We start from the raw sequence: 9,204 nt of genomic DNA on the forward strand, positions 1-9,204 counted from the left end.
ATGTAACCCTTCACAGCAGAGGTCCTTCCGAGAAAGTTCTGTTTTCTGAAAGCTTCACCTGGCTCTTCTCAACAGGGCCCCTCAGCACGGGCTCCTCTACTGGCTCCCAGCCACAGCTCGTGGGCCAAGTCCTAACCCTGCTGTCCCCCACCAAGGTGAGGCAGGCGGAGACCTGGGCAGAAACAGCTCCTTCCGCGGCACTGCTGTTGCCATGGGGATGCTGCCCCAGACACAGGTGAGAGGTTCCTCAGGTCATGAGCATAGGGGGCTGGAGACAGCAGAGAGGCCTCAGACTTCCTGAGCACTAGGCTGGAGGAGGACCCCCGCCCCCCCAAGGCTATCTGATGACCCACCCCCATCTCTCAGCCAAAACTCCGATGAGGGACAGCTGCTTCCTAAACTCCTTTGGGAATGACATCCACAACTACCCCTCCTTTCCTGCCTCCCCCTGCCCCGTCCCCATCACTGGCTAGTCTCTCGGTTCACCATACGCATGACCCTGAATGGGTTTTTCCACGTCTAATCCCTGATCCCTGTCTCTCTTGCTGTCCTTCCTTCCCGCCCATTTCCTCTGAGTATTGCTTCCCTGGAAATAAAAGTTCATCATCACCGGCCAGAGAGTCGCCCAGAGGGAAGATGAGGAAAAACCCCAGGCCAGTGGGGGCTGAAGGGTGGAGTCTGCTTGGTCCTGTTCCTCCAGGGGCCTCCATCCCACTCTCTTCCTGCCAGCAGAGCAGCAGGGGCGGCCCTGGGAAGGCTGGGGCTGCAGGGGCAGGGCAGGCAGGGCTGTGTGCTTGCCCAGTGACCGGGCTGAGGCAGAGCCGGGCAGCACAGCCCCCAGGAAGGGAGTCCCCTTCTTGGGAGAGAAGCACAGTGCTGAGAGCAGGCAGAAGGGTGTTTAATGAGCCTCTTCAGGCAGAGCCCAGGACAGCTTGGGAATCCCACCCGGAGGGCAGGGCGACAAAGCGCTCCAGCTTCCAGATGACCCTGAAAGATAGAGATGGTTCTGCTAAATTAGGAGTGTGGCTTTTCCCTGCCTTGCCCTAAAGAGAGGGGTGGGGGGGCGCAAACAAAACCCAGCCTTCAAATTAATTTCCAAAATCCCCTCCCAGAAAATAGAATATGTGAGGGCTTGAATCGCACTGCCTGGTTTAAAGGCACAAGGTGCAGAGAAGTACCCAGGCCAAGATGCAAATGAGCCGGATAGAGCCCCCACCTCTTCTAGAAGCAAAGGGAAGCCCCCCCCCCCTCAGACCCTGAAAGAAAAGTACCTCCCCACCCCCGAACAAGAGCTGAAGACCCAGTCCCTGAACCACTCGCAGGTCACCAGAGGAACACAAAGGTCACTGCTGGCCATGGACAGGCTGGACAAAGCCCTGGCCACCCTTCACTATCCCCATCTCCCCCAAAAGGAGCGACAACAGGCCCAAAGTCTGGTTTAGATTTCTGATTAGTTCCTTACTGGCGGGCCAGTTACTCTCAGGGCCCAGATGCCTCACATGCTGCTGTGGGTTCAGGAGTGAAGGAGCCAAGCCCCAGCCTCCACGTGGTGAGGTCCGTACCTACCCCATTCCTGCCGGGGCTCTCCAGGCCGATGTGTGTGGGGGGTTCCTCATTAAGTCCCTTTCTTTTCCTTCATCAACTGCAGGCGAATCTTGTTGGGAAGTCTTGGATCCGTGAAATAGTCTGGGACAAGAACCAACAGGAAGAAAGCCTCTGGACCCGAAGGAAACAGCCTGCGGGGAGCCGCTCCTTCTAAGAAAACGAGGACGCCCCAGGGACCCTGCTTCGCCACCTAAAGCAGCGAGCTGTCCTAGCAGATCCCCACAGTCACTGCCCCAACTGGACGCTTCCCAGGCAGGAGGGCACTGTCCCCCACCCACTCGCTGGCTCCCACAAGCGGTGTGGCCACTGGAGCAGCAGCAGGCTGAGGGAGTCTCTGGGTCTTCTGCTTCTGGCCCCCACTGAGGGACCCCACCAAAATGCCCAGTGGAGTTCGTGCTCCACTGCGCTCACCAGCTCCTGCCTCTGGGCTAGCACAGCCCTCTGGCAGGCTCCCATGGGGAGGGCAGAGGACTCCCATGCACCTGTGGGGGCATCTGCCATGGCAGCCAGGCAGTGCCTCCTCCAGCTAGGACCCAGGGAACCAGCCCTGCTGCCCCCTGCCCTGGAATCCCCCTGACCTACAGCACATCGCTGGACAGAGCTTTCCGAGACATCCCTTGGGAAGCCTTTCAAACGATGGCTGTTGTCCACCCCTCGATACACACACAGCAAATACAGATCTCTGGAGGTCCGGCCTGGGCAGCTGTATTTGTGTTTTTCAAGTTTCCCAGATGATTCAAATGTGCAGCCCAGAAAACCAGGCTTACAGATTCCCCGGGAAAAGAGCCGCCAGATGCTACTGTGGGAATCTCAGAATTCTTAACAATCCTCACCATTAGGAAATGTGCCTCATTCCTTATCTGTCCTCATTTGGGAGGAATGACGACCGAGGGCTGAGGGCTTAGGAACTAAGCTTGCTCAGGGGACTCCTTAGACTCCCGAGGGAGGACGCCTGGGTGAGTCTTGGTCTAAAGCCACAATAACACTTCAGGTGTTAGCAGCCCTCCCATACTGACGCTGGCTCACGTACCTGCAGCGAATTCTAGGATATTCTCTGGTCTTTTCAGAAACATTTCTCTGGAAAACATGAAGGGCAAGGGTAGGAGGGAGAGCAAGCTGTTAGGTTTCTACTTCCACAGAGTTACAGTCTGGGAAACCACCACAGGGGCACAGACCCTGCCCCACAGGCTCATCGACTCAGAGGCGGGAATGCCGCCACCGCTGCCGCTGCTGCCGCCGCGGCCAATACAGGGGCCCATGCTGTCACTGAATGGATTCACCTGAGATGCGCGACCCAGCCTGGGAGTCAACAAGCCCACGGGCTCCCTCGTGATTTTCCTTCAGCTCAGCCTGGGGGCACGGAGTCAAACAGCCCATAGGAACACACAGCTGGGGGTTGTTCGCCCCACAAACGCTGGGCTGCAGTCAGGCTGGGGTTTGCCATTCAACAAACGTTTCCAGACCCAAAGCAAAAAAATCTAGCTCACAGCCATGGAATCAATCCGATTCACAGGGACCCTCTAGGACCCTCTGGGGTAGAACTGCCCTGTGGGTCTCTGAGACTGGCACTCTTCACAGGAAGAGAAAGACCCATGGTTCTCCTGTGGAGCAGTTGGGGGTTTCAAACTGCCAACCTTGGGGTTAGTGAGGAGACCATGTGTAACCACTACCCCACCAGGGCTCTTTAAGCGCCACGACAGGAGTGGTGACCAGTGCTCTGGGCGCTCAGAGAGAGAGTGGCTACAGGGAGCAGCTCCTCAATCTTGAGGGCAGCTGCCCCTGGAAAGCCCCTGGGGGAGATGCCATGCTCACTAAGGTGGTTTCCCAGGGTGAGGCTTATCCATTGCACTCCTGATGTGCTGACCCCTGCGCTTTCCCCAAATGTGGGACACTCGACTGCATCATTTGTGGTGGTGGGGGACTGCGTCTGCGCTCTCCCCTGGGGAAAAAGAAAAAAGCAAAGGCCCTGGAAACAGGCCTGAAGCTTCAGCAGGAAAAGGGCTTGGGGGCCAGAGCCTTCCAGATGCAGGGGAACAGCAAGAGCAAAGGCCCAGACATAGACTGGGAAGTGCCTGCTCAGGCTGTGAAACCCCCCCACCACCACCAAGGAAGGCACTGGGCCCATCCTCCTGGTGTCCCAGGCACAGATGAACCCCCAAGGAGCGAGTCGGAGGAGTGGGAAATGGGTGGGGAGCAGTGCGAGTGAAGGAGGCTGTTTCCAAGGGCTTTGGATGCCAGAGGGAGCCGTTTATGCTCAGTTCGAAGCCAGCAGGAATCTGTAAAGGGCTGCGGCCCAGTGAAATGAGGTGTGTCTGGATAAATTCTTGGGAGACGTGTACCAGTAAAGGCAGCGGCGGCGATGGGAACGGAGGAATGGATAAAGGGTGTGCAGTCACACAAGGAATCTGGTGCTGCCATGGGGGAGCACTTGGCTGCTAACTGAAAGGCTGTGGGGGAGAAAGCGCTGGCCTTCGGCTCCTGTAAAGATGGCAGCCTAAAGCGCAGAGGGGGTCAGTTCTACTCTGCCACATGGGCTGGCTGTGAGTCAGAATGGCCCCCGCCAAGGCGGCTCACCCCCGAGATCTTCCACAGCATTGCACGTGAAAGGTACCCGTGTAAACGCTGGGCAGAAGTCAAGCACAAACGGGTGCCTATGAGTAGAGTGGGATAGAGTGGGGTCCCGTGCACAAGGAGGCGGAAGGAACTGGTGTGATCAGAAGCGGGGATACCAGGTGCGTTGGGGGGGGGTAGTGGTGACTGGAGGGGTGGTGACGGTCTGGGGTGCTGATGATGTTCTCTTTCTTGATCTGCACACGGGTACCCTGCAAATGTTCAGTTTGTGAAGTCACCCAGCTTTACACCTTCGACATGCCCTTTCCTGCCTGCGGATCAGATGCCAGGAGAACGTTCTTTGTGTTTTTTGGGAAGCCACTGGAAGGTTTTTTCCAGACCAAAAATCACATGATGAGTTATGCGCAGAGCAGGCATTTATAAACACGTCTATGGGAGCCTTCTGACAACTCTCGCCTGGCTCAGCTTCCAGCCCGAGTTCCTGGATGCCGAAAGCAAATTGGATCACCAGCCTGCGCGTTTCTCAGTCCAAACTTTCAGAGCCAGCTGAAGAGCTCTGTGTGCCATGCAGGGGAGAACCCTGGGGAGCCGTGGCTGAAGAGCCACAAATCATTAACCGGCAGCCACTGCCCTCCAGTGGGTTCTGCTGATGCAAAGGACCCCCTGGACCTATTCTCACCTGGAAAGGGGTGAAGTGACGAGCTATCTTCTGTAGAGCTGCTGGGAGGGGAGGAAAGGGTGTGCCAAGTTGCCCGGCATTGAGTGGGCTCAGGGACACAAGCAGAACCTGCCAGCGTGGAGCCTTTGGTCTGGTGGGAGAAATCGAGGCCTGACAGTGCAAACAGCCTACAGCGTGTTAACTGCTAAGGACGAGTCCCAAGCCTGCCCACAGCCTTAGGACCCGTTCCTAAACACAGTGACCCTCCAAGGCCCAGAAATGCTCCCCATGCTTCCTAAAGAGCTAAATCTTTATGAGGTCAGATTGTCTTATGTTTCTCCCTTAGAGGGCATGGTGGGGTTGAACTGTCAATCTTGCGGTTAGCAACCCAATGCTTAACCCAAAGCACCACTAGGGATCCTGGGGGACCTACACCATACCTGGAAACAGAAACCAATCATTATTTAAATTTTACCTATGTGTCCCTAACTCACTGCCGATCCTGACTCAAAGCGACTGTAGTAGTTACATAATCTGGTGTCAACTTGAAACTATTAAGAGTGCAAAGGTAGTCTAGCCTGTCAATCAGGTCACAGACTGATGACCTCATTTGGAGGCACTACAGAGATAAATAGCTCACTGGAGGTTAGACACACACTCTCTGCTACACATTCCTGTTGACAAGTCTCGTGGAACTACACTGGAGCCAGAGCCCTGGAGCTGGAGGAGCCATGTAGAGACCCCTGCCAGTGCTGAGATGCTTCCACCGCTAGATCCACAAGACTTTCCACCCCCTGGCCTGTGATCTTCCTGCATTCGGCATCATTGGATGTGTTGTGTGAGTCTGAATAAGAATTCATAGACTGGTATCAGACATATGGGCTAACTTCAGACTCATGGACTTGATCTGGACTGGGCTGGTAGGTTTTCTCAATATACAGTTGCTCTTTTATATAAAGTTCTTTCTTATACATATACGAGTGGGTTCCTGGATTTGTTTCTCTAGTGTACCCGGACTAGCACAGCAACTCTATGGAACGGTAGAATGGCCCCTGTGGGTTTCTGAAACCCTAACTCATTCCAGCAGTCAAAAGCCTCAACTCTCTCCCGAGGAGTGGTTTTGAACTGCTGATCGTGTAGTTAGGGACCCTACTCGTAACCACTCTGCCACCAGATCCATAGCCAAAGTGTATCTGAGACAACTCTCTACGGTTTCATCCATCGCAGTGCCAGGACTTCCTAACCCCTCCCCCCTCACTGCATTCCTTTCAGCCTATTCGGAGAGTTGTCCATTCAAGCAAATGTCAGCAGAAGGTTGTGTGTGTGTGTGTGTGTGTGTAGCATATTCTAGACATGGTGGAAAGTGGTTGTGGCAGTCAGATTTTGTCAATTTGCACTTGTGTAAGAATGGAGTCCAATCTGTCCATCAAGCCCCACCCTGAGGTGTGGCCTTTTTATGAGGCACTTAGGACTTGGACTCTCGCTCTCTCTCTGCCCCTTTGCCTTCCTGCTTGCTGAGACGCTGCCTGCCTCCAGGGACAGCCCTGGGTGGGCTGCCCTACTCTTGGCTTCACCTTTCAGCCTTCAATGATGTGAGTCTAAGGAGGGATCCAGCTACCATCAGACCTGTGCACTTTAGCTGGACGGGCTGGGGTGCATTCTGGAAATTAAGCTGCTTCTTGATATAAAGGTCCTTCTTATACCTCTATGAGTGTCACTGGTTCTATTTCTCTAGATGGCCTGGCCCAACACAGTGGTCTTCGTCCCTCAATATTTGCTGGGAGGAGGATTCCAACCCTGGAGTCTTTGGACAATGGGCAGGACCAGGCATTTCTCGTCTGAATTTCTTTGTAAAACTCTGGAAGAGCCCTGCTGGTGTTGGGGGCTACACACACACTGAGCTGATGACCGCAACCTCCCTGCTGGCAGCAAACCCACCAGTCACTCCACAAGAGGCGAGGCAGTCAACTCTCGGATGGAGTTGAAAGTCTTGGAGCCCCAAAGGGCAGTTCTACCCTGTCCCATGGCATCACTGAGTTGGAATCACCTTGATGGCGGTCAGTTTTCTTGTTAGTTAGTGACACTGTTGGGGAGACCTAGTGGCGCAGTAGGTGATGTGTCGGCTGCTAACTGTACAGGAGGAGGTTTCCATGCACCAGATGAGGCTTTCTGCCCAGTAACCATCACTGGCCTCTCCTTCTGGGGAGACCCTCTGCTCCGCCCCACATGGGCGTGGAAGGTCAGCATTGGTCTAGTTAGTGAGCCTGTGATGCTCCAGGTGAGAGCAGTGTTGTTCACCTCCGTGCTTCTTGACGTCTTATTTCCTCTTATGCGTGCCATAGGTATAAATTGAGGCTTGGCATTAAAATGAGAGACGATGAATTTTCAGAAATTTAGAGATAACTGAAGGAAACCTCATAGAGATAAACAAAGAAAACCCTGGGTACTTCGAACTAGGGGGCTGGGGGGGGCGGAACACTGCGATTTTCTAACTTTGATAACTTTAAAGGAAGCAGAGGGCGTGTTTATGTAAATAGAGCAGGGGGTCGGTCACCCAGCTATCTCCCAACAAATTTGGGTAAAAGGGCCCTTGGTTGCCAAAGGCAAGTCTGGAAAGCCAGGTACCCACCTGAAGAACCCCGCGACGAGCAGCTCCACCTCTTTATGGGTCCTCAGGTATTTCTCGTTAGCGATCCGAGTCTGGATCTAGGAGCAAGAAAAAACCACTCTCCGTCGGGGCGGATTCCCGAGGCTCGGGCCCTGGAGGGGCGGCGGGCTGAGGAGAAAGCATCGCCTTCCGGCCTCCCCCGGCCCCCGATCCTGGGCATTTGAAGCCCCATCTCCTTATCAGCATCGCCGCGCTCCCCCTCCGCGCGCGCGGGCGGGCACTTCCAGGTGGGCCCCCAGCCATCGCGAAGGGTTCCCACTGTAACTCACTTCGGCGCCGGGAGGGCAGCGCGGTCCAGATCCTCGGCGGGACTGCTCGGCGTTAGGCGCCTGCCAGGGTCCCACCGGGGTCCTCCTCCGTCGCGCCGCCCCTGGACCTGGGCGCAGGCTTCCGCCCCCTCCTCGAGGGGTCCCTCCCCTCCCCCCGGGGCCTCTGACCCTCGAAGCTGCCCACGGAGGGGACGGCGAGCAGCACCCACCTTGAAGTGGCGCAGCTGCTCCAGCTGCGCGGGACTGAGCACCCCCACGTCAAACGCCAGCGGCCGGCTCGCCGGCGACGCCATCTCGACGCGGTCGTCAAGGCGACGCGACGCGCGGCCAGCGAGGCCCCGCCCCGCCCGGAAGCGGGGAGCAGAGGTGCGGGTTCCTCTGGAGGCCCCAAGTCGTCTCTGGAGGGTCTCCCCGGGCGCTGCTGCCCCGGCTGCGAGCAGGAGGCGTGAGCGAGCGAGGGTCCTTAGTTATTGGGGTGCAATCGCTGCCTGAGAGACTCGAGGCCATCGCGCTGTGGTCCAGATGAGGCAAGAAATGACTGGCTCTCAGCCTCAGGATGTGGGCCCACGAGAGTTCATCTCACCGTCCTTTGGACGTGGGCCACACGTACTGACACTGCTTGTCTGTGGAACGAACCCTTCTTCTTGAACCCTCCCAACTCGTTTTGAGTTTGTTTGTTTATTTTTTAGCCCTAGAGTAAAACTGGAAGAGGTTTGCAGAATCTGGCTCCTGACCCTCCCATTTGGGTGGACGCTGGAGGAAGCCAGTACTGGGGAAGGAGCCGCCCAATACCATCTGCCGGGTGGACACGGGGACACGCACGCTGCGTGAGAACAGCCTGGGGGCAGGGGGATCGGGAACGGAGTTCTGCAAACTCAGAACTCAATAACGTTCTGTGGACGCCGACTCATAGCAGCCCTATCGCGAGAGTAGACCTGCCTCTGAGTTTCCAAGAGGCTGGTGGTTTCCAACTGCTGACCTGAAGGTGAGCAGACAAAGTATAATCACAAGGCCACCAGGGTTCCTATGAGTTCTGCGAAGAAAGGGGCATCTGCAGCCTACCGGTGCTGGACCGGAGCTGGTGGACATGCTGCCAGAAGTTTCCCCTTTTGGACTGAGTTTCCGAGGAGATTTATTTTATCTTCACACTGGGCACCTCTTAAATTCTGTACTTCTCCCACTCCGCGGGAATCGGGGAGGAGGATGGGAGTTGGTCCTCAAGATTTGTTCTTCTGATATCTAATGAAGAAGAGGGAGACTCAAAGCCAGGAGCCGAAAATAGCTGCCCGAGGCAGGACCGGAGCCTGTCTGTCCATATAAGTCCTCACAGGAGGAGGGAAAAGGTAGTCCAAAAGGGATGGCAAGGAGATAGCCGCAGGGGACACAAGCTCAGCAGTCAGCATCTGTCTTTATCCTTCCAGCAAGGAGGGGGG

General features: G+C 55.9%; 1 protein-coding gene and 1 non-coding gene across 2 annotated transcripts; one reads left to right on the forward strand and one right to left on the reverse strand.

Annotated features, from left to right (window-relative positions):
- Nucleotides 1–877: 877 nt before the first annotated feature.
- Nucleotides 878–8,064, reverse strand: RIIAD1 (regulatory subunit of type II PKA R-subunit domain containing 1). Its single transcript, XM_004716653.2, has 5 exons — nt 7,981–8,064; nt 7,464–7,540; nt 2,636–2,682; nt 1,567–1,686; nt 878–987 (listed from the first exon to the last, which is right to left on the reverse strand). The coding sequence occupies exons 1-4, from the start codon at nt 8,062–8,064 to the stop codon at nt 1,616–1,618; spliced, it is 279 nt and encodes a 92-aa protein (XP_004716710.2). The 3' UTR covers nt 878–987; nt 1,567–1,615.
- On the forward strand, nt 3,390–3,547 carry LOC115871456. Its single transcript, XR_004047316.1, has one exon. It is a non-coding gene; the product is annotated as a U1 spliceosomal RNA (small nuclear RNA).
- Nucleotides 8,065–9,204: the final 1,140 nt, after the last annotated feature.

This window comes from Echinops telfairi, unplaced genomic scaffold, assembly GCF_000313985.2.
Source record: "Echinops telfairi isolate 266 unplaced genomic scaffold, ASM31398v2 ScPeMD7_5805;HRSCAF=6673, whole genome shotgun sequence".
NCBI lineage: Eukaryota > Metazoa > Chordata > Mammalia > Afrosoricida > Tenrecidae > Echinops > Echinops telfairi.